The sequence below is a fragment of the Pollicipes pollicipes genome, unplaced genomic scaffold, assembly GCF_011947565.3.
Source record: "Pollicipes pollicipes isolate AB1234 unplaced genomic scaffold, Ppol_2.1 Scaffold_2555;HRSCAF=2994_pilon_pilon_pilon, whole genome shotgun sequence".
Taxonomy (NCBI): domain Eukaryota; kingdom Metazoa; phylum Arthropoda; class Thecostraca; order Pollicipedomorpha; family Pollicipedidae; genus Pollicipes; species Pollicipes pollicipes.
The window spans coordinates 30720127-30745536 of record NW_023596136.1 but is presented as its reverse complement, the minus strand read 5'-3'; the positions used below and the strand labels follow the sequence as shown (position 1 = coordinate 30745536).

Here is a 25410-nt window from a genome sequence, read left to right as displayed (position 1 = left end):
GGTTGGACCGGAATGAATAAAAAGTCACTAGCAACAAGGGGTGTGATTGGATTGGATTTCATACCCCACACAAGCTGATTGAGTGGATTGAGGAAATAACTGCTTTTTGACAAGTGGTAAATGTGCCAGATAATGCCAAACTTAACGCCGCAATCACGAACATTAAGCCACGACCGGATGTGATTGAATGATATGGACAGCGTTTTGAAAAACGCTTGCTGAGACGCATTCGACCAGGTCAGATCGATCATTCATAAAAAGACGAGCTTGTGGGTGGATCACTTTTAAACTGTTGGATTTCATTGGACTGCGCCCAAAAAATTCAGTTCATTAAAAAGTCCCCGCAAAAACGCACAAAAAGCCGAGCTTTGGCGCTAATATCGGACTTAACGGTCTCAAACGTCGTCTGGGCGTGCAAAGGCAGCTATCCGATCACAAGTCACGTTCGTCCGCCTGTTTCGTGAATACAAAGCACCAGCATAATTGTGCCACACTTGGTATCCAAACTCTGTTTTACATCTTGACCTATACCTCTGGTGTGAACATAGCGACTTTGAGCCTTAATGACCCCGTGTGGTTTGGTCACTCGGATGTGTTTCCCCCTTCATGCTTTCTAGTGCGTTTAAACGATTCACGATTGTGCTTCAGTGGCGAACCCCCCGCGGCGCTCTATGGGACCCAGGTTCGGTGACTTTACAACGTCGTTAATTTGGCCTTAATCTCACTTGGCCAGGGCTCGGCCGTAGTCGGCCATTCAATGAATGATGAAGCGCTGCGCGCGATGTCACCACACCGCTGCATAATTAAAAGAATCGTAATTAATTACTATTTCGTCGTGTAGGGCACGAACACACATACTGACAGGAAGGAAGAACGCGGAATAGAAAAACGACAAAGGGAGAGACAAAAGAGAAGGAGGAGGAGGGGGAGGGGGGGGGGGGGGGCAGGGAAGGATGCCAAGCAAGGCTGTGACACGACTATAATCATCGCGCGTCAAATAGTTATGTATGTGGGCAGTCCAGCGAGTAAAATATAACGCGTTGTCTGTTCGGCGTCCTCCCTCCCAATGCACGTACTATTCCGCACCCATCTGTGCCAGAGCACTCGCCGCTTACCATTTCATGGCTGCCCTTGTTGAAGAGGATCAGGCCATCTTCCTCGTTGGTGCGGATCTTGAACGAGATGGACCCTGTTCTTGGTGCCACCCAGGAGGGGAGGACCTGGTGGTAACGGACGTCGAATGAGTAAACATGACTCGGTACGCGTGGAGTCACGCATCTCTGTCCGTTCTGCCCAGTTATCTGCCGTTTCCCTACTCAGTATCAGTTTATCTGTGCCTTGTATTCTAACTCACTCACTCCTCACTCGTCCCCCCCCCCCTCCATTCGATCACTCACTCACTCACTCACTCACTCACTCACTCACTCCCTCATGCAAGCGCGCGCGCACGCATACACGCACCCACCCACGCACGCATGCACCCAGGAACGCACGCACCCAGGAACGCAAGCTCGCACGCACGCATTCTTATTCGCCTTTTTCTCCAGCACCTTTCCACCATTCTTTCCAACATTTCGAGCCCATCAAAAATGATACTTAAAGATGAAACGACCAATTAGACGACATAAGAGACGGCACACTCGAATCGATCGAGAGACGGCGGCGGCTGCTGCTGCCGGGAGCATTGGCGCTGTTAGCTACACTGGTCGGTAGCATCCGGCAGCTGGCACTTTCCCAGAGCGCGGCACGCACTGAAATAGAAACTGCAGAATGTGTTCCGCGCACTCGCGCTACTGAACAGGACACGCAGTTCGGAAAGCATGTGTTTCTGGCGATCATGCCCCGGCGGGCTTGAAGAGCACCACTTCGGGTTGAGATGTGCATTCATTTTTCGCTTCGTCTACGTCGGGTACTATCCGTGTTAGACAGAGATGTGGCGCACGATCAAGCGCTCTACCAGGAGTGACTCTGGCTAACAAAGGCAGCGTGCAGTGCGTCAGGAGAAGGGCGACAAGACTCCACCAAAGGCCGAGACCACACCGAGCACTCACAACAGCGCGTCCGTAGCAGGCTAACCCGCACCACGAGCCAAGGGCGAAGCCAGGCAGCGTCCGCATGCACCTACCTCCCCCCCCCCCCCGAGGCGATACGCACACCGGGCCCCGCTCCGAACAGCGCCGGCCCGGCCAGCCGGCCAGCTCCCGCGCGTGGTGCCGTGCCTGCGCCGGATCAGACCCGCCATCTCGCAGCGCGTCGGTTCAATTTCCGCCGACGGCTCGGCGCTGAGCCCCCGCGCCCGGCGCGCGACGCTCGCCTGTCGTCACAAATCGGCGATGTTCCGGGCCGTCGCCGCCGCCGCCAACGACGACGAAGGCGGCGGTGGCGGCTGCGTCCGCCTGTTGGCCGTCCACGTGCAGACGGTGGTGCTTCCGGTGCGGCTTCCTGCCGACTTCCGGGCGGCGGTGGTGCGCCGTAGAGCGGCATCGATTGGAGACTTCATTAAGGCCGTCCCAGCGGCCGGGCGACGACGAGGTTCGCGACTGACGGGACCGACACGGTGGAGAAGTGGGGAGGGCTGGTGACGGCCGAGGCGCTCTGGTGCGCCACGGGAGGGCCAGGGACGGCTGAGGTGCTCTGGTGCGCCACGGGAGGGCTAGGGACGGTTGGAGGTGGCTGGTGACTGCTGAGGAGGGCTGGCGACGGCTGGGGCGCTCTGGGGCGCCACGGGAGGGCTAGGGACGGCTAGAGACGGCTGGGGGTGGCTGGGGGTAGACAGGAGCGTTGGAGCAGACGGGGAGGGCTGGTGTTTCTGCAGGCGTCTAGGGACAGCTGAAAACGGTCGGGTGGTCCAGAAGGCCACGAAAGGCTTGGGGTGCCCACCTCGGCACCAACTCGCGTCTGTCTTCAGACCCTCAGCAGATGATGTCTGGCGGTAACCTTCGACGGCTGGAGCCGGGCCGTCCGGGTGGAATGCGGCTTACAACGCCCATGCCCACTGCTTAAAACTGGGCGGGTGGAGGACAGCCAGAGACGGACTGCCGCTGGGGACAACAGTTTAAGACTGCAATCGATTCCGGCCCCCGGGCGAGTGCGTCAGAAGACAGCACGACTGTCGCGCCTGCCAAAGACGGGGCTGTGCAGGAGGCCATGCAGAAGCCAGACGTTCCGCTAACAGCGCCAGAAATCAGGCCCGGTATGATCCACGCACGTTTGCAATGGCTGTAAGCTGCGCTCGCAGCATGGCGAGCAGTTCATTTTGTTGAGGTTTGTCAAGCCTTGCTATTTTTCCCGCGCGTTGGTGGGGTGCGGCCATATGCGGGTGCAGGGTGCCACACCTTTGATGGAAGCAAAGGTGCGGTCATACGCCCAGGCAGGCCCTCTATTGAGGTTGATGGCAGGCAGGCTTTGTCGAACTGCAGGTGAACACCGAACACAGCCGCCTTTTTGTACAGCTCCAATAACGGAAGCTCAGCAGCGAACAACATCCATCGGCAAAAACAGGTGCTCGCATCGATCTGTGCGAACTGAAAAGAGCGTTCAGGGAACTTAGAGAGAGAGGGAGAGAGAGAGAGAGAGAGAGAGAGAGAGAGAGAGAGAGAGAGGAGAGAGAGAGTAGAGAGAGAGAGAGAGGAGGAGAGAGGAGGAGAGAGAGAGAGAGAAGAGAAGAGAGAGAGAGAGAGAGAGAGAGAGAAGAGAGAGAGAGAGAGAGAGAGAGAGAGAGAGAGAGAGAGAGAGAAGAGAGAGAGAGAGAGAGAGAGAGAGAGAGAGAGAGAGAGAGAGAGAGAGAGAGAGAGAGAGAGAGAGAGAGAGAGAGAGGAGAGAGAGAGAGAGAGAGAGAGAGAGAGAGAGAGAGAGAGAGAGAGAGAGAGAGAGAGAGAGAGAGAGGGAGGGTGCGATGACACCGAGAGCAGGCGGCGCCTGGCCGCCTCCTTACCAGGTTCGCCTCGGACGTGAGCAGACTGATTGGCACCGACTTACTGTCCTCCTGAGTGAGAGAACGATACGCTTTACTCGCCGCTGACTGACAGCACGGCAGGGCACCGCGCCGGGCGCGCCTCTATTTTCCACGCTCGGTTTACGTCTCGTCAGTGCCCTGGCGTGCCGCCGCCGGCGTCGGCGCGCGGGAGTCGGCACTTGGCGCGCGCCGCCTCCGCCGGACTCCCCCGGGAGCGGCGCAAACACGGGCGCGGATCCGGCGGCGGCGGGGAGAGAGCGTGGACCACCGCACCGGCCTGGGCAGAGCAGGGCGCGGCTAACCGGCGGTTGTACGGTGTGCAGGGCTGAGGTCGGGTCACCAGGGAATGGCGTGTGGCTGAACTGGGCTCAATGGTCCATGGCCCCCAGCGGCCTTCTGGGTGACTCTGCCAGCTGCCATCCCGGAGGGATGTCACGCTCGATCGTTTCCTTTGCTGAGTCGTTTGCCGCGCCACTAGTCGCATCCTGGGCAAACCGTCACAGCGGGGTTTAGTAATCGGAGGGACATATCCACCGGGAAATCCGCCCAGCCCCTGTGCCTCGCCTTCGGTGGCGCAGCGTTTAAAGAGCTTACACGGTCGCCCACGGAGGATACTTCCGAGCATGCACCGCGCCATGCCATCCTTACGACCCCGGCCCACTTGTGACGGGTCCGCTGTGGGCTTTACCCCGCACTCCCCGACGGCCGGCGGGCCCGCTCCGCATACTAATGTCCGCGGCCGCGTGCAGGCCGGTGCCGTGACGCTGCGGGGTGGAGGTGTCTCTCCCCAGCGGCCTCCCCCACCCTCCTCCCGCCCGCTCCAGTCTCTAGCGACGGGCGATAGACAGGCTAGGGTTTCATGGCGTAATTCCGGTTCGCAAGTTGGCATCTGGTAGCTGCTTGAGACCAAATTGTTACGTCCCGTCTAAATCATAATCCAGTCAATTATACGAATCGCACTCAAAGAAACTTTGACAGTGGGGGATCGATCACATGAGGCCTCACCAATGACATCTCTTGTCGGTCTCACCGCGCGGCCTATGAAGCGAACGAGTCAATACATCGATCCGATAAATCCACGCGGATTTGAGAGGTCGACATTAGCGCGCAGGTCGATGCGAACAGTTGCTATCAAAAACTATTACGAGGATCCAGCAAAAAAAAAACAAACTGTAATGTAGCCTTAACAACCTTCCATCTCGAACACTTCGCAAGTTACTTACGTCAGCTGCTACTGCGACCACCTCATTGGAACAGCTGTATCGCCGACCTACGTCTTTCGCTGCCTATGAACCGAACGCCCGTCTGCACGAGAATTAGAGATGATTAGCAGGAGTTCGTTAAATTCAGTTTTACACCACAACAGCTGGGCTGCAGTGATTGCGAAGATAACTTTGATTTTTGTATATGATGACAGTTGCACGGAGCTCCTTTGTGATTTGTTTCTTTATTTGCCACTTCGCTTTAATCGCACCTGATAATGGCCGGAATAACGGCCGCCGGCTGCGGGTTAGGTCTTGTGCAAGCCTTCTTATATTAGATTTCACAGCAGCTTGACTCATTCCCATATCACATCTGATATCTGGAGCCAGACAGGTCTCCTCTAGCTTTGACACCAGCCTTCCGTAAAGCACCTGACCCGCTTCCGGGTCGGCCCGGCAGCAGAGTCGTCCGCGGCAACGATCAATCGTCCAATCGGCACCGGCGGCGCCCCGCCGAAGGTCGACACTGGTGCCGACCCTCAACGGGGGGGGGGGGGGGAGGGGGGACGGCCGGGACGCGACTTCAGGGAACTCGGACGGCAGTACGAGGGGTGGATCGGTGAGGTCAGCAGACCCCACTGCCGTACTTGAGCCCGATCGATCGTACTCAGCGAACCGGGCCGCCCAGCAGTCGGAGGAGGTCACCAGATCTGTCGACATTGTCTCCGAGGACTCTCAGGCCTAGCACAGACGGCGCGGTAGTGACGACCTTCGCAGGCCTGCAGCGGTCTTCAAGGGGATTCCCAGCTTCTGCAGCCCTGTCCAGCTGTCCGGTGGACTCCCAGGGCTCTGTTGTGAAATATGCTAAGCAACCCACAGAGCTACTCGCAGTGACACGTATATTTACCCCCTAAATATGCCTTCCATTTGGCACGATTACTTCCCACGAGAAGAAGATTCCTATTTTGCGATGAATTAAATAATATGCGCCTCTTCTTGCGCACCGGCATCAGGGGCGCAGTCAAGATGAGAGCGTCCCTTAGGCACGGATTTTTCGTTTTTCACCATAGGCAGCTCCTAGCGGAAAGTCAAAATCGACGTGGTGCGCACCCACCCAGCTTTAACCCCCCCCCCCCCCCAGAAAATGCTGGCTGTGCCTCTGATCGGCATGCATGTAAATCCGAAACCATATGCTTTCCAAATTGGAAGAGCAGAACAGCCGGCCTGTGACAGTGTTCCGGCTGACTCCAGTCCAGGAATCTGGATTTGCCATGTACCCCTACCGAATCCCTTCCACCCAAAAACCTGACAAGATTTTCAGACCTTGGCGACAACGATGATCATAAAAAAGCTGGTCAGCCCAAACGACACCGAACAACGGAAATATTACTATCTTCATTTTTGTTCAGTTGGCATGAACGCAGCCATTTGGCCTTACCAACTTGTGTAGTGCTTGGACCACTGCGCGACTTAAGCTTGCATTTGTGAAGTCTGTGGCAATGCGGACATGACAGCAGCCGCACTACCCTTCCTCAAGAAGGGAACGATGTCAACATTTAGTCTTTGAAGAACGCCCAGTGAGGCAGCGTTGCCACCTTCCAGAAGGTTCATGTAGAATGAGGATTTTGCAGAAGTATTGGAACTTGAACTGCTAGTCCCTGGCAAAAAGAAAGACACATATGAAACCAGAGGAGATGCCACATCTTTTGGTAGAAACACTCACTCTAGCTCTATCCATTATGTGGCTCCCGGGGACCGCAAAGACTGTGCTATATGTTGTGTCTGCCATTTTTAAAGTACTGCGACGCATTTCTACCCCAGTGGTCTCACACACGCGGATATTTGAGTGAATCGGTCCACTGTGATAACATTTTATTATGGCTGTCACTTGTTTTGACACCTTAACTGCGCCTACAAAAGGGCGAGCCGGCCGTTGATCTCGTTACCGATAAACGTAAACACAGCAACGCCCGCCGGGAAGTGGAAGGTTGCCGACATTCCGGGAACTACTGAGCCAAAATATATTTAAGTGATCATAAACGGCGCGCGTCAAGCCATCGTCTGCAAATTCGGTAATGCGGGTCTGTTTCCTGCAGCGAAAACAGCACTTGCCTCTCCAGTAAAAGAGCCAGCTAATGGCCTACCCATGACGCGTGGTCATCGCACCTGCCCACTGCTTAAAAACTCAATACTGTTCTCACCTATTGTCAGATTTTGCGCACCGTTCATGACGCATCAAGGCCTTTTTAATGGACACACTGGGTCGCTCCACATTCAAGCACTGCACAGCCCTGCATGTCCACTGGCACCCAATTATAACCAAGGGCTTTTGGGCCATCAATTATGCAGCCCGCCCGTTTGACGGGGGAGGAATGTGACGTATGGAAACCTAATTGCCATCACAGCACCCACATTGTTGATTCATTCGCCGGACTTTGGTCGCTCACTGCACGAAAGCAGCAAAGGGCAAACTAAGGGAATTCGCAGACGACGGACACATTCGGTTCATATACTTATAAGTACAGCACGAAATTCGCTAAAAATACGCGCATCAAGTTTGTTTCATCAGCGCCAGATCGCGATGCGCTGGGAATAACGCTCACACTTGTGGACAATGCCCTGGATACGATTAATACTGCATCGGGGACATCCGGCACCCACCGGGCACGGAATCTTGAGGAGCAAGCAGGGCACCGTGCTAGCGGTGACGTGGCCTCCTGATGACCAGGCTGGTGAGTAGTGGTGAGCAAGTGATGCCGGACTGCTTCCGGCCCTAGCTCTTCAGCAGTCGCCACCCCACCTCGGTCTCTGCGACTGGCCTGCGTCGCCCACAGCCGGACCACCCGGAGAAGCAACATATCGGTCTCCAGCACACTCGGACTCGCCCCAGCTGTGGAGGAGCGAACGAATTCCGAGGTGCATCCGGACGGCAGCGCGTGAACAGACTTGGAGACATTGGCCCAGCGCGAGTCGCAGCCCCCGCCTGCACCCTTGCACCCGTGCCGTGGCTGGCCCCCATCAGCAGCGGGCCCACAGCCGACCTGGTCCCTCCCCGTCCAGCCGCGGGCAGCGAGGCGTGCAGCGTCCCCCCCCCCCGCCCCGCTGAGGTGACGGACCGCCCCGGCCGGTCAAGGCCACCCTGCCCTGCGGCTCGGCAGTGACCGTCTCCGGTGACGCATCGGCTGAGTTGCAGACCCCTGCTGTTGAAAGGGACCATAACCGAGCCGCCGCACGACTGATCGATAGCGACGTGTCCACCGCCGCCGCTGGCCCCCGGCCCCGGCACGTCTGGCGGCGCCCCCGCGCCGCCGACGCCCTCAGCCGACGCGCTGATTCCGGCTTTCTTGCCGGACCTCGATCGGGCGTGGGAAGTTGGCTCGACTCCGCTCGGGTGGCTGACTCAGTTCACACCGGCGACAAGGGGTTAGCGCCGGAGCTGTGGCTGATGTTTATTATATATATATATATATATATATATATATATATATATATATATATGCATGTATGTATATATTCGCGCCAAACCGATTGCCATGAAATCAGCGCGGCTGGGAAACTGCTGCAGATATGTGTAGTTTCGTAAAACCTAGGGCACAACATAATGGAAACTACACGCAAAACAAGCAAACAGGTTTCTTCCGGATTCGGCTCACTTTCTTTTCAAAATTGGGACGGGGCGGGCTGCAGTTCCTCCCTCCCCCTCCAACTGACGAGGGAAGTACATTCCTGCCACTGCACGCCTCAAGTTATTAGTTTCAAATAAGATAAGTAAATTGTATATATATATATATATATATATATATATATACATATATATATATATATATATATAATGTGTGTGTGTGTGTGTGTGTGTGTGTGTGTGTGTGTGTGTGTGTGTGTGTGTGTGTGTGTGTGTGTGTGTGTGTGTGTGTGTGTGTGTGTGTGTTTACATAGATTTTCAGAAATAATATTCAAATATTGAGTTTCAGGCGTGTTTAAGTGACAAAGAGTAACTCCTGAGCTGTGGACGGTAGGTGAATCATCAACTATGTCGCTCACGTTCCCTCTGGAAAGGAACAAAACGAGCAAAAACCGATGAACATAAATATATCACAACAGCAACTGGATGCAACAATGGAGGTAGGCCAATCCCAGCTTGGCAACGGCACTCATATTGAAGATTAGCGGAGAGACAGAGCTATAGGCCACACGGTAGATGTTTAAAATGCGTCACTGTACGCGTCATGTCATTCTGTTGTTTCGCGTACCGGTACAACTGGGCCGTCGGCGATCCGTCGCCTTTCTCTGGAACACATCCCCGCAGCACCCTCTAAACCAAGTTGACACGCTCCCACCGAATATTTTCCGGCTTGTCTTGTCCGGGTGAGGCCATGCCCATTCTCGGAAATAAGTTCTGTGTAATCTAGCCCGGGAGTCCCCTAAAGCATGAATGGCATAGGAGTCACATATATCAAGCGTCAAAGTTCCCACGCGGGCGATATTTTACAACGTGACGTCATTATAGCCACCATGTGCCTCCTGTATCCCAGCTTGACACCAAGCTAAGTCACATATTTAGAGGAATTCAGGGAGACACGGGAAAGTTTGCTGTCCTCAAGGAAAATCACTGGCATACATTGCACTAAAATTGCCGTAACCACAGAACAAATCGCAACCGTTAGCGATAACAGTCAGGACCTTCCAAACACAACACCGTGATAGGTGCACACAGGATGGATCGCTTGCAGCGGATTGTTCAAGGAATTGATGGTGACGACTATTTCGTTCACTGGTGGTTCATTCGTTGGCTTGTCATACATCGCTCGTGGCCCGGCTGGCACCGTTAGTTCACACTTAACGTCTGTGAGGGACGTCCTTGCTGTGCGACAATTAGTCGTAGTCACACCTCAGTCCCAACAGGCGAATGGTACTCCACAGGAAATGCAACGGCACGCTCTAGTAAAACCACAACCACACCGATCCTCGACAAAAGTCCTGGAGCCGCTAAAAAGACCAGGATTAGTACTCACTCCCATCCTCTAGCAAGACAGATCTCGCTGAGCTCCAACCGATGAGGCTCGGGTGGCTCTGCCGCACCGTGCCCACCTCTGCCTCCCCACTCACCAGGTAGGAGCCACGTGAGGCGAAGGAGACGGGGTCGGCGGCCTCGATCGTCTGGCACATGTACTGCACCCTGCCCCGCACGGCCATCAGCTTGTTACCGGTCCGGCTCAGCTCGATCAGGTCCAGGTGCAGCGAGTCAGCCGTGTACTCCACCTGCCAGGCCGCAGGACAGCTTCAGAGCCTCTCGAGAGGGCCAGAGTGTCAGCGGCTCTTCTAGCGGGGCGGGATATACATGGGCGGCATTCCAGCGGGTCAGAACGGCCGAGGTACCGCCTGGCGGGCCAGAGGAAGCAGCAGGCCTCCTCGAGCGGGTCAGGACGGACGCCATGGCCAATCCCAGCGGATCAGAAGGGGCATTGGCACTCCTCTCAGTTGGTCAGAGAGAACGTGAGCGCCTTTCAAGAGGACCAGAAAGAGCGACAGTCGGAGGTGTGTGGAATGAGAGCAGCACATGCGGCAAGATAGGTTGAAGTACTCTGGAAATAAACGCCGTCATCTGTATATTCATGGAATGTCTGCACATAACGCACGTCAAAATGTCTGCACACCTTTTCAGGAACAAAGAAAAAGACGTAGAGTCGAATAAGCAGTTACGAGAAAGTGAAGAAAGAATGTGTGTCGTGGGCAATGCACACATATTTTTGTTGACTCCTGATCACTGCACTATTGGCCAACTCGGAGCACATTATAAATGTATGTTAAAATAACAACGAAACACATCAGCCAAACTTTTGACATAAGTTTGCAAACTTGATTACGGCATCTTCAGGCTCATAAAGGCAAAGCGTTAGGAAGATTGGCAGGGTATAATTGCACTTTCAACCCAGTGCCTGCCAGTCAGCCATCAGCACTGTGTCCGAGCGGCAAGACGGACCAATAACGGAAAACTCTTTCGTTATCTTTTTGGAAATGCAGCTTGTGTTTCTAAAGCTTGGATATACATTCAGCGTGTTTTTCCCGCGCGCGGATGGTTCATGGAAAGGGCATCTTTACCTTTCGCCACCGCTCATTTCATTAGCTAATGGTCCGTGTGTCCGCGTGTTCGTGACTGTGGGTGCATTACGCCACCACGCAAGGACATAATGGTCAGCAGATTATTTTGCGGTAAAGAAAATGGTCCTTCCACAAAGAGCGCACGACACACCCTGCGGAGACCATCCGGTCTGACAATTAGTTTTGCCATCCATCTATATGTGTGACCGCTGACGCCCTGACACCCACGCCCTATGGAACACCATACCTCACCCTCCGTAGAAAAAGGTCAAGTTGGTGCCCGGCAGTAATTGAGAGTGTGAACGTGACGCACGAGCTACTGGCAAATCACTCCAAGAGGTGGGTTTAACTTCCCAACGGGGACGGGCGGAACGAACATGACGTCATCCCAACTTGCTTAGCTCTCGCCGACGAAGTTACGCACGGCTGCCCTGAGCCATAGAGGGAGAATTGGTCCGAAGAGCGATGTGGACAGTTCGCGCCCGGTCAGATCGCCTTCGAGCTGCGGGGACGTGGCCGACCTGCGAGGCGACGACCCACCTTCCTGAGGCAGCCGACGAAGTTGTGGCTGGTCTGACTGCCGGGTAGCTGTGAGGTGTCGTCGCTGCCGGCCACGAACAGCCGGGACGAGGTAAGCAGCGTGAAGGGCCCGGACGTGGTGCCCCGCTCCGTGTACACGCCGTCCACGTTGATGGACACCTGGGGGAGACGCGGGTCAGCTGCCGCCGACCCCGCGCCCGGGACGGGGGCGGCCTGAGCGGCGGCGAACACCGCGCCGGTCCTGGGGCGCTTCGAGTGTCGGGTGTCAGTCGCAGAGACGAGCGTCACGGACGGTCAACGGGTTTTGGCCGGATCTCTTACGAAACATTCACGGAGAGAACGATCCAGGGCGGGGGGTAAACCGTCTGGGTTGGGTGTGTCCTACGAGTTGGAATGGAGTCAACATCATTACGGGACGAACGAGGCGCAATAAAACAAAGATGAGACACCGCGACAATACCGGCGGCTCAATGCAAAAATCAGCACGTTTTACCATTCCCTGGCAGATGTCCCACATCCGACATCATCACCAGACTCCATACTGCAAGCCCTCCCCGCCATCGCCGACACGAACGCGGCACACTCGAGAGCGGAACAAGGCGCGACTACCGACGCGGGATGAAGCTCCTGCTCCCATTCACACCTCGCACGCAACGGCTCCCAGCGCCGCGCCGTGCTCCGCCAACCCGGCGCCCGGCGCCGCCGACACCCCGCGACGCCTATCTCGCGGCGGCTTTGTCACGGTCGGCGCGCCTTTGAAGCGGCAGCCACTCGGGCGCCAGTGACTGATTCGAATTGGCTCGAGCGGGCGAAGACAGAATTATGGCCGAGAAACGCCGCCATTTGGCACTGCAGCCAGAGGGTTTCATTTCGGGCCCTAATGCGTGCCATCCAGAACCGACACTGAAATTTTCGACCTCATCAATTTTAATGAGTTAAATGGCCATGCATACGGAAGCAAAGCTGGTGGGGATGTCGTGCTCACAGCACCATGGGGCATGGCTTTGCCGAGCGGGTATTGATGCCAACATCCAGACAGGGTCAGTGAGTGCGTGGCCAGACATCATCATAGAAACAGGAATGCACCCGAGGGAGGGGAGCGCAGTGGGCCGTGTTCCCCACGCCACGCCACGTGCTCTATCTTTCTATTGGATATCCCGGCCAACGCCGCACATTGGTCATATCGACCCTGATCAGACTTGAGCGGGCGATATATTTGATGTATGACTGACCTTCTCTGAGGTGGAAGCAATGCCCATAAATCGCATCTGGGAGCTAATGCACCTGGCGGTCTCAGTTCTGTTCGGTTACGCGATATTAAGTCATCCGCTTAATTTAAGTGGGGCCGATTTCGTGCTCAATTTCGCGGCGACCTCATCCAAAAAGACCAGTGGCATGAGTCAGTCAGGCTGATGAATATTTCTGAAAGGTTTGGAACATCATGCACGTTGTGTGCTGCTTACGAAACATTTACTTCTTGGGTAGTTATTCAGAGTGCTGAGCATTCAATGCTCTTGCATTCGTAGAGTTGAGCTCGGAGTGCATGACGAGCAGAGCTGCCTGCTTGTATGCCCCGATCTCTCTATTCAGATAGTGTTATCTATCCCAATCCAACGACTAAATTCGCCTCCGCCCTTGTTTTTGCCAAACTGATCCACTGAGGGATCTGTTTCGTGCCAAACAATGCTGTGGCGCGGCCCTCTTAAGTCGGTTTGACCCCCCCCCCTTTGGCCTGACCATTGTGTATATGGTCCGGCCAAACAAATCGCTCTCTCTTTGACTCAGAGCCTGATGCCAGCGGTAAACAAGCGCTCGGTCCAGGCTCTCGGCCACGACGATGGTCAAGAAGATAACAAAAGTGGTTTCCAAGGGAACTAACTAGCTGTGGCAGACAGTTCAAGACACAAATCACGCTTTCGTGTCTTGCCGTGCCGCTGCTAGAATATTACGTGTTTGGCTTTGGCCGTAGTCGGCTCCGCCGTCACTACTAGCCGGCACGGCATTGCGTTTTGGCTCATCTGGTGTTCTGGCTGGTCAACATTAAGAGATTAGAGAGATTTAGCCGGTACTTTTACTACTACGACCAAGCCCAACTGAAAGGTTCCATTTGCATGAGGCATTGGCATTTTTGCCATTGGAAAGGCATCGGGCCATATCGAGATTGTTACACCATTCGCTAAGGGTTCCTGTGACGCACGGTCGCCTTCGCTGTGAAGTCGTGTGGCTTCATATTAACCACCATTAATTCAACACCATTTCGCTCCAATCCTTCAACAACGTTAATATACAATTAAACCTTCGACAACGTTACAAAAGAAAGTCATTAAAATGCAAGGTGCCTATATAACAGTGAAGAAATTAAAGTGCAATGTAGTCAAACTACGTCGTCAAATAAAATGTAGCTAATAAAATACAGCAAAATGCAAGGCGCTTCGCTCTAATTAGCTGCAGTGCCCCACGTCCGACCGCGTGGCAGGGCCGGGGGACGCCGCCCTCACACGGGTCATCAGGTCCTGCCAGTGGGCCGCTCTCAGACGAGCGCTCACTGTCGGCCGCCGGCCGTCGGTCCTTCCGCGGCCACTTGACTGGACCATCGCTCGTCGCCGGCCGGCTGGCGTCGACACGGGCGCGTTTAGCCGTGTCGCGGCGTCATCGGGCGCCGTCGGCCCGCCCCGAGCGCCGCCATCCCTCAGGGCCGTGTCAGCGGGGTCGCCGCGGCCTCGTTAGCCGGTGATCGGTCGCGGCGGCGACGCCGGTGGCGGCGGCGGTCGCCCGCTCCGGCTGCAGACCGCGCTGTCTGCCGAGGGACCGGCGGCGGATGCGGACGGACGTGCGTCACGCGGTCGGGCGGAGGGCACTCGCCTGTGGTGGAGTCGGTCACGACGACTGTCGTGTGTGGTGGAGCCTGTCGTAGCGACTGTCGTCTGTGGTGGAGTCTGTCGCTGCGAATGTCGTCTGTGGTGGAGTCTGTCGTAGCGACTGTCGTCTGTGGTGGAGTCAATCGTAGCGACTGTCGCCTGTGGTGGAGTCTGTCGTAGCGACTGTCGTCTGTGGTGGAGTCTGTCGCTGCGAATGTCGTCTGTGGTGGAGTCTGTCGTAGCGACTGTCGTCTGTGGTGGAGTCAATCGTAGCGACTGTCGCCTGTGGTGGAGTCTGTCGTAGCGACTGTCGTCTGTGATGGAGTCTGTCGTAGCGACTGTCGTCTGTGGTGGAGTCTGTCGTAGCGACTGTCGCCTGTGGTGGAGTCTGTCGTAGCGACTGTCGTCTGTGGTGGAGTCAATCGTAGCGACTGTCGTCTGTGGTGAAGTCTGTCGTAGCGACTGTCGTCTGTGGTGGAGTCTGTCGTAGCGACTGTCGTCTGTGGTGGAGCCTGTCGTTGCGAATGTCGTGTGTGGTGGAGTCAATCGTAGCAATAGTCGTCTTTAGAAGAATCGGTCACAGCGACCGCTCGGACGTCATTAGCGTGTGCAATAGAACAGATGTGGCGCGGCTTGTGAATCACCTGCAAGGACCAAACAAACATGGCGCCGGAGTCCGAGTAAGGACATCCGAGGCTCACGCTATCGGTCGGCAGACGACGCTGCTTATAATCCGTGTTGAATGAACACATATTGCCGTGTGTATGAAATGTCAATGGCAAGTGCTGCAATAGGTCAAGAACACCGAGGATAATGGGGCTTCAACATGCAGGGGACCTACAGCTGATCATATTTTCTCTGTAAAGAAATCGTTTTTCCTTATGAATGTGACGATTATATATTAATTAACGAAAGTAAGATGATATCATCATTTGAAGCCGATAAGCTCCAAAACCCTTGAGACCTGCGAGTACGCTTGGGAATAATTTTCATGCACGTTGCTTTTTGCCTATTCTCTTCGGCTTGCAATCCCATTCCACCAGTCCCTTCGCTGGTGCTGTCTCCCGTCGTGGCGTCACGCTGCGGGCGGACGTACGCGGCGGGGGAGGCCTGAGGGCGCGCCAACAACGGGACAGCGAAGAGCCATTCCCGCGAGACTCGGGCTTGGCAGCGAGCCCTCCGAAAATGGGTGCGGCCACGGGGAACTGGTGGGACAGAGAGACCCTGCTGAGGACGTACCGGGACCAGATACGTGGGTGTATGCGTGTACCTTTCAGGCCTTTCAATTTATGTGGTCATCAGGCAATAACCAATTTATTGCTTTAGTTACGCTCAAGCATACCTCACATTTCCTTCTAGAGAAGACAAGAGTATCGTATCTTCGGGCATTGAGGTTTGCAAGCATTGCAAGTTGAAGATGGCACCGGACAAGAAAGCCCTCAACACCATGGATGAAAGAGATCTTCACAGGTATGATTTCCTTTACATAATCCATTCGCCACCCACAAGGCTATGCCCCTATCCATCCGCTACCAATTCCTAACAAGCTTTTCCCATCCGTTACCCACGCGTTTGCATTTTTCCAGAACTCGAGTTCTGAATTATTGGAAGGGTTTTGCGAAGTTTTCACCCAAACTTGTTCTTTGGGCTGAGTGCTCTTTAAGTAATGCAAATGGAGCTAATTTGGACTAAGAGTGGCACAGGAAAAGACCTGGTGTAATATCTGCTGAAATATTTATCCGACATTTTGTAAACGTCGCATCCATACTCATACCGATAGCCATACACGAAAGTTTGCCAAAATCTGCACACAATCCAGCCCCTTACTCACTTTGCATGAGTACCCATGGGTTTACTCATCCCGTGGAGTTCCCTACTTGATTTCCTGGATGAAAATGCCTTTTCCCGTTAGGAGATCGGTGAACAACCGCGGCGCACCCTCCAACGACACCCAATCACAAGTCATGTGCTATTCCTGACGAGGCGACGCCAGCGGACCGCACCACATCAACACATCAACCAGCCGGGGGCCAATCTAAACTAACCCCTGGGCAGCGCCCATTCATGTCACTGTCCTCGTACGAACACGCTGATGACAAACAAGACAATAGCGACCTCAACGGGGCGTCGCCTGACGCACCCCCCGCCCCCGCACCGCCCAGCCAGAACAGCACATGCTCAAGCGGTGGGGCTGGCTGTTGGGCCGTACTCACATAGCAAACGCTGTGCCCAGAGTCAACCAGCTGCCGCGGCACGGGAGAAGCCAACATGTCAACCAGCTGCGAAGCACCGACGCGCACACAAGCACGCGCAAGGGTGCCAATTGGCGGTCGCGCAGAAAAATGCGAAGCAAACTGGCGCAGTGGGCAGAGGCGACAATGTTCATCCAATGCCCACACCAATTCAAAGTCCATGCAGCGAGTCCAAATGAAAGAAACGCACACATCTGTGGGACATATTTCAGTGTGAAATGCGGTGAGAACTTAAATCGCAAGCGCACGGGGACTGTGCGTTAATGCTGCATTTAACTTTATCAGACGACACCACTCATATTCCAGCCGTAGGTGCTGCCTTCAGACACATATGTGCCACTTAATGATCATAGGGGTTGCACAAACAAGGCTGCATATCTTGGCGGAGTCCTGTCAACAGACAAATAAGTATTGCCAGTGCTTTAAAAGAAGAGTGCCGCTCTCGGACAGCACAACAAACCTTCCTCAATGAACGCGTAGGACTAATAATCACTGTGAATGACGCTGGTAAGTACATCTGTTTCCATCTGACGCAAACATAGGTAAATTGTTCCGACCTAGTTAAACGTCAAAGTTTGTCAAAGCTTCAAACAGCGCTACCTCATTATAACTATGGCCGCCAGTTTCAATTGGCTTGCTGGTGGAAAATGTTGAGCCTGTGCTGGCGAGCAATTCACAAATTAGCATATTAATATCACAATACTGAGGCTCACGTTTACATATAGCAGGATGATTAAATGTTAATGCAATTTGACCACATCGTCTATCGCAAAAAATTGGCCACGGGGAATACAACCAATGTTGGTGCGTACTTCGTATGCTGACAATGATCGACTTTCAGTATACGCAGGAGGCCCTGGTTGACCGACGATATCCAAAGAAACTGGTCATCTTGTCAAAACTCGACGTTTTCAACTGTGGTCACGGCCACGGGTCGAAGGTCACTCGTGTCCATGAGCACGACTTGACACGCCCCCTGAAACGAGTGATTCAGCGAGTTTTGACAAGGGAACCAGTGCTTGCTTGAAAACGTCGTTTAACCAATTCCTGCTGGTGTGATGAGGGCCGATTGCTGCCACATAGAAACCCCGAAAACAGAAGTGGACAAAAAAGAAGTTCAATGCTTTTTCAGTTATATTAAGGTTAAAGGTAAAGGAAATCTAGTTTGTTAATAACGTTTTTTATAGTGATGAGGACGAAGTTAGATGAAAGCATTCCTTCAACACACATCGCTCTGCAGATAACATCGATAATTTAACTTAACTTTACTTTGCTTTATTTTAATTTTACTTAACTTGCCCAGATACTTAAAGGCAGTATTGAGGAAACATTTCTGGCCCGGGGAGGGCATGCCTAACCTGGATGTCTGCATGTACAGTTAAGCCTCGTCACAAAGTGACACTCCACTCAAGGTGGATCACCAGATGAGTTAATAGGGAACTGCCGCCGAAAGCATGCAGTTTTGTGAGACACTGGCGACTGGAACATATTTACTAAACATTCTTACCGGTTACAAAATTCAACCGTCACTGATAGGTGTATGCCGTTTGGACGAATCCAAGCTGCGTGGCTTTGGCACAAGACGACAGCCCACACGCAAGTGCACGATGTACAGCAAAGCGTAGCACGCCCCACAGCCGAGACACGCACTAAACCAAAACTCCCAGCAGTGTGATGGTTAAATGGGAGTATTCACACAAACCGTCCTGCCCCTCAGGTGAAGCTGACATAAACATGACCATACCGGGGTCACGTTTGCCACGAAAGGTCTGCAAAGCGTTGACGACTCGAACGGCGACCAGGATGGGTCCACGTCACCACGCATGCAAATTTCATCCCACACTTACTGTCACCAAACCGCTAACAGCTAGAGCGTTATCTCGAACGAACCCAGCACCCCCTCCCCTCCCCCCCCTGACCAGCGGCGGACCATTCTCGGGCGGCATGACAGCTAGCCCACGTTCTTGCCGGCGGCCGCCATCACCGCAAGCGATCGCTCTGCTCCGAGGTGGTGACGGCCAGTGAATGGAGCCGATATTTTAGCCGGTGATTTAGTGACGAGGTATGAGCAGCGCGGGCTCGTTTATTTGACAAGGCATTATATATGAGGGGCTTGGCCGTCAGAGCCAAACGCGAGCGTTTAGCCTGTCCGCAGCGGGGCGGCAGCGCCACGACACTCGCGGCGCAGCTGCGACACTCGTGGCGCAACTACGGCGTAATACGCGGACAGACTGAACGGATGAACTGAACGAACGAACTGGACGAACTAGACGGAAGGCTGGACGGGAGGACTGGACGGAAGGACTGGATGGAAGGCTAAGTCGGACGGACTGAACAGAGGGAATGAACGGATAAACTGAACGGAAGGGTCTCGCAGATGGACTGAACAGTCGGACTGAACAGGCGTGCTGAACGACCGACTGAGCAGACGGGTCGAACTGAACAAATGGACTGAACAGATGGGATGAACTCAAAAGCCATCAAGAAAGCTTTCATCGGCTACCGGCATCAGACCAGTCAGCATAAAGCATCCGACCGTTTTCTCCACCACCAAAGCTCCCAGCATGGCACGAGATCCCTCACCTCCTTGACCCTCCTGTTGACGGTCACTTTGTGCCACTGGTCGTCGTGGAAGCGGACACGTCCCGGACGAACCTGCGGCAGACGAAGCGGGTCAGAGGGACTCGTCGGCGAACGTGGCGCACCAGAGGGATTGGGCGGCGGACTGGCGCATCAGAAAGAGAATGCGGCCGACATGGCGCATCAGAGGGATTGGGCGGCAGACGCGGCGCATCAGAGGGATTGGGCGGCGGACGTGGCGCATCGGAGAGATTGGGCGGCGGACTGGCGCATCAGAAAGAGAAAGCGGCGGACGTGGCGCATTAGAGGGATTGGGCGGCAGACGCGGCGCATGAGGGATTGGGCGGCGGACGCGGCGCATCTGAGAGCTTGGGCGGTGGACTGGCGCATCTGAAGGGGTTTGGCGGTGTACACGGTGCATCAGAAAAGCTCGGCAGCGGTCGTGGCGCACCGTGACACGCAACGGGCCGCCAACTTCTCGCCACGTCTGGCCTAATCGAACCGTCCAAATCGAAAACAAGTCGGACCGCATGCGATCGAGCGGTGACATCGGCCCCGTCGCATGTCGTCCAGAAATGCGCCCGGCAGGTCCTGTTTGGCTGTGAAGTGATGGACAAAGGAGTGAGGAATGATCCCTTCCCTGACGGGAGGCAGCTCGGCCTAAAGAAACCGTCAGAAAACATATATGTTTTCTTATGGATGGCTAAACAATCTTCCGGCCAGCAACGCTTCATGGAAACATCAAGCTAAAAGGTCGACGGTGGACTGAAGCAATTCGCACCACTTCAATGCATTTTAATTGAGTACGATGGGCAAGCCTCTGGTACCCAGTCCTGGATGCCAAGCCCAGTCATCCATCACTCCTGTATGGATGGGTAGTGGATAGTGCCCTATCGGTAGCCCCAAAGCTGCCCACTTTCTGACTTGTAACTGGACAAGGTTAAACGCTGCTGCACCAACTCACTACGTTGGTCGGATTCCTGGCATCGGCGGTTATAAGCATGTCAATTTGTACCAAATACAGCGTATTTGCAGAAAGTTTTTCCCATGTTAACCACAAACGTGTCTTCCTCGTTAATTGACCAACGAATCATCCTTGCCAGAAATAGCGTGCTTCCAAGGACTCGATCTGGGTCCCATTTCTTCCTAGCGCAAGACACCGACACCACGTGCCACATTCATTTTCCATATAAAGTTGGATTCTAAAAAATGGGGAGGAAAGACGGAGGCTCTGGGGATTTTTTCCCGCGTTGGATGTAAGACATGCCATGTCACTGTGCCCGGAACCGAGATCAGGTCGAAAGCCGTTTAAGCTCCTTGAAATGTTTGCGGTCCTAATCAGAGTGGTGACAGATCACAATGTCATAAAAATCCGGAATGTTAAGCCTTCTGGAAGATTCCAGTCCAAGCAGACATAGTGAATGGTGACGTTTCGACATCCTGAAACATACAGGCAGCCGCTAGAATCTCGCTATCAAGATATACAGCACGTAACTCATTCTGTTTTTCGGAGTTTCCTGCGCTCCCTTTGATATTGACCTTGGTCAACCTTTCTGTGCACGAGCTCAACATCTCCGAACGGTGACACCTGGTATGTCGCCTTTGCTACGCAAATTGCATCTGAAAGACGGCCACTCAAGCAGGCAGCTACGCCGCGTACTTCAGTCGGCGAGACCAGCCCAAGCGGATCTTCACAGCAGAGGCGCTGTCGAAGCTCAGCGCAACATCACGCGCGCCGCCAGGGGCGCGGGTGCTGCCCTGCCACCACTCATAAAGCATGCGACGCGCCCGTGCGTGTTGACTCTGGCAGGCCGGCAGCACCAGCGGCGAGGAGCCGACAGCGACGGACGGCCGAGCCGGCCTTGAGAGCCGCTCTACGCATCTCGCCACTGACTGTCAACGGGGATGAGCTGCCAGTGGCCGTCACAGCCGGGCTCGGCGCGGCGGATCAGCCCCGTCCGTCGGCAGACGCGTGGCGCGCGCGTCACCGCGCCGGCCGGATCGGGAACCGGTCCTCCAGCGCCGGCGCGGCACGGGCCGCGACGGGCCGCGCGCCGCCTGACGCGGCCGGCCCTGTGGAGCGGCCGGGCAAGACGACCATCGATTTGGCCGAGGAGGAAGGCTCCTGGGACGTGCGGCACGATTTGCTTCTATTTCTGGTCTGATCCAGCCGCGTTCGTGCTATCCATGGGAGACGGCCTTATCAGCAGCGGCGACCGCCGGGAAGGGCTCTTGGGTCCTGTCTTAGCGGTGCACGCAACTGATGACTACCACTGATCTTGTCCGCCCGTTCATCACGCGACAAACTTTAGCTGTGCAGGAGACCCGGACGGTGCTCCATACTGAACGGCGGGGCGTTCAGAGAGACACCAGCAGGACCGGGCCTCCCGCATGACCCGCTACACAGAGCTCGCACCAGTCTCTCGCAGCTCCACCGCCACGAGCCAATGCTGCTGCATCAACGCTCCGCCTTCAGCAGCTGCAGGGATATGTCTTTGCCACCGGTCACACCGAAGCAGAGCTCGGTGGTCTCTGATTCAGCAGAGCTCGGTAGTCTCTGGCTCAGCAGAGCTCGGTAGTCTCTGGCTCAGCAGAGCTCGGTAGTCTCTGGCTCAGCGGAGTTCGGTGGTCTCTGGCTCAGCAGAGCTCGGTGGTCTCTGGCTCAGCAGAGCTCGGTAGTCTCTGGCTCAGCAGAGTTCGGTGGTCTCTGGCTCAGCAGAGCTCGGTAGTCTCTGGCTCAGCAGAGCTCGGTGGTTTCTGGCTCAGCAGAGCTCGGTGGTCTCTGACTCAGCAGAGCTCGGTGGTATCTGGCTCAGCAGAGCTCGGTGGTCTCTGGCTCAGCAGAGCTCGGTAGTCTCTGGCTCAGCAGAGTCGGTGGTCTGGCTCAGCAGAGCTCGGTGGTCTCTGGCTCAGCAGAGCTCGGTGGTCTCTGGCTCAGCAGAGCTCGGTAGTCTCTGGCCCAGCAGAGTTCGGTGGTCTCTGGCTCAGCAGAGCTCGGTAGTCTCTGGCTCAGCAGAGTTCGGTGGTCTCTGGCTCAGCAGAGTTCGGTAGTCTCTGGCTCAGCAGAGCTCGATAGTCTCTGGCTCAGCAGACCACCACGAGTCGCGTTGGAACAGCGTGTGAGCAGTGTCCCAGCAGCAACACGTTATCTCACACTCCCACACACATGCTGGCGGGGCAACGCTTGCATGACCCAACGCAAATCCAGACAGCAGGCCTCACACACCAAGCCTTCGCCACATCTCACAAATGCAGCTCGCGCTGAAGAGCGTCACCGGTCAGGCGAGGGCGCCGGCTGGGTCAGCTCGAGGGTGCCTCACCTACGCCGGCTGGGTCAGCTCGAGGGTGCCTCACCTACGCCGGCTGGGTCAGCTCGAGGGTGCCTCACCTACGCCGGCTGGGTCAGCTCGAGGGCGCCTCACCTACGCCGCTGGGGTCAGCTCGAGGGTGCCTCACCGACGCCGGCTGGGTCAGCTCGGGGTGCCTCACCTACGCGACTGGGTCAGCTCGAGGTGCCTCAGGTGCCTCACCTACGCCGGCTGGGTCAGCTCGAGGGTGCCTCACCTACGCCGGCTGGGTCAGCTCGAGGGTGCCTCACCTACGCCGGCTGGGTCAGCTCGAGGGTGCCTCACCTACGCCGGCTGGGTCAGCTCCAGGGTGCCGCACCTACGCCGGCTGGGTCAGCTCGAAGGTGCCGCACTACCGACGTGGGTCAGCTCGAGGGTGGCCTCACCTACGCCGGCTGGGTCAGCTCGAGGGCACCTACCTACGCCGGCTGGGTCAGCTCGAGGGTGCCTCACCTACGCCGACTTGGGTCAGCTCGAGGGCACTCACTACGCCGCTGGTCAGCTCGAGGGTGCCTCACCTACGCCGGCTGGGTCAGCTCGAGGGTGCCTCACCTACGCCGGCTGGGTCAGCTCGAGGGTGCCTCACCTACGCCGCTGGGTCAGCTCGAGGGCACCTCACTACGCGGCTGGGTCAGCTCGAGGGGTGCACCTACGCCGGCTGGGTCAGCTCGAGGGTGCCTACCTACGCCGGCTGGGTCAGCTCGAGGGCACTCACCTACGCCGGCGGGTCAGCTCGAAGGTGACCTCACCTACGCCGGCGGGTCAGCTCGAGGGTGCCTCACCTACGCCGGCTGGTCAGCTCGAGGGTGCCTCACCTACGCGGCTGGGTCAGCTAGAGGGTGCCTCACCCACGCCGGCTGGGTCAGCTCGAGGGTGCTCACCCACGCCGCTGGGTCAGCTCGAGGGTGCCTCACCCACGCCGGCTGGGTCAGCTTCAGGACGCTTCACCGACGCCGACTGGGTCAGCTCGAGGGTGCCTCACCGACGCCGGCTGGGTCAGCCGAGGGTGCCTCACCTACGGCCGGCTGGGTCAGCTCGAGGGTGCCGCACCTACGCCGACTGGGTCAGCTCGAAGGTGCCTCACGACGCGTGGGTCAGCTCGAGGGTGCCTCACCTACGCCGACTGGGTCAGCTCGAGGGCACCTCACCTACGCCGGCTGGGTCAGCTCGAAGGTGCCTCACCTACGCGCTGGGTCAGCTCGAGGGTGCCTCACCTACGCCGACTGGGTCAGCTCCAGGGTGCCTCACCTACGCGGGGGTCAGCTCGAGAGCGCCTCACCTACGCCGGCTGGGTCAGCTCAGGGTGCCTCACCGACGCCGACTGGGTCTGCTCGAGAGCGCCTCACCTACGCCGAGGGTCAGCTCCAGGGTGCCGCACCTACGCCGGCTGGGTCAGCTCCAGGGTGCCTCACCTACGCCGGCTGGGTCAGCTCAAGGGTGCCGCACCTACGCCGACTGGGTCAGCTCGAAGGTGCCGCACCTACGCCGGCTGGGTCAGCTCGATCGTGCCTCACCTACGCCGGCTGGGTCAGCTCGAAGGTGCCTCACCTACGCCGGCTGGGTCAGCTCGAAGGTGCCTCACCTACGCCGACTGGGTCAGCTCGAGGGTGCCTCACCTACGCCGGCTGGGTCAGCTCGAGGGTGCCTCACCTACGCCGGCTGGGTCAGCTCGAGGGTGCCTCACCTACGCCGGCTGGGTCAGCTCGAGGGTGCCTCACCTACGCCGGCTGGGTCAGCTCGAGGGTGCCTCACCTACGCCGCTGGGTCAGCTCGAAGGTGCCTCACCTACGCCGGCTGGGTCAGCTCGAGGGTGCCACACCTACGCCGCTGGGTCAGCTCGAGGTGCCTCACCTACGCCGGCTGGGTCAGCTCGATCGTGCCTCACCTACGCCGGCTGGGTCTGCTCGAGGGTGCCTCACCTACGCCGGCTAGGTCAGCTCGAAGGTGCCTCACCTACGCCGGCTGGGTCAGCTTCAGGACGCTTCACCTACGCCGGCTGGGTCAGCTTCAGAGTGCTTCACCTACGCCGACTGGGTCAGCTCGAGGGCGTTTCACCTACACCGACTGGGTCAGCTCCAGGGCGCTTCACCTACCTGGGAGCGCAGAGCTCCGCTGCCCAGACTGACTGCCAGGCTGATCCAGCCGTCCTTCAGGCCCAGCGTCATGTAGTCGTCTCCGTCTCCTGAGAACAGCACGGGTGTCGACCATCAGATTGTCATGGCGTGGCGACGGGCTGATAGCACGTGGTGTTCACGCTAAGCGACTGCTCCGATTCGTGGCAGGAGAACACCTGCTCGTAGTATGACAACAAACATTTCACTCCATGTTCAAAACGCATATACCCTGTTCTAAAAAGTTGTTACAGATCATTAAACAAGCCGTTGATTGAGCGCTCTACCAGGGATGTCTCCCTCTGGAAGTGTTTTGTAGCGCGCGGCTGATTCGCTGGGCGGGATCAGGGAACGAGTCAGATGTCGGCAGGTCGAGTTGATCATGCAAGGGGATTCGCTCAACGTGAATTAAACACAATCATATCTTATTTTGGCATGCTGGGCAAACTTTGTAACCCAAGCAACA

General features: G+C 56.2%; 1 protein-coding gene across 1 annotated transcript in view; it reads right to left on the bottom strand.

The window, feature by feature from the left end:
• Positions 1–25410, bottom strand: part of Nrx-1 (Neurexin 1) — an 86598-nt gene that overhangs the window by 31578 nt on the left and 29610 nt on the right. The window contains exons 4-10 of the mRNA XM_037223343.1: positions 24927–25015; positions 19490–19561; positions 16868–16897; positions 11797–11955; positions 10264–10416; positions 3935–3985; positions 1116–1220 (exon numbers count right to left, since the gene is read on the bottom strand). Of these exons, the coding sequence (XP_037079238.1) occupies positions 1116–1220; positions 3935–3985; positions 10264–10416; positions 11797–11955; positions 16868–16897; positions 19490–19561; positions 24927–25015 (659 nt within the window). The remainder of the gene's footprint in view (positions 1–1115; positions 1221–3934; positions 3986–10263; positions 10417–11796; positions 11956–16867; positions 16898–19489; positions 19562–24926; positions 25016–25410) is intronic.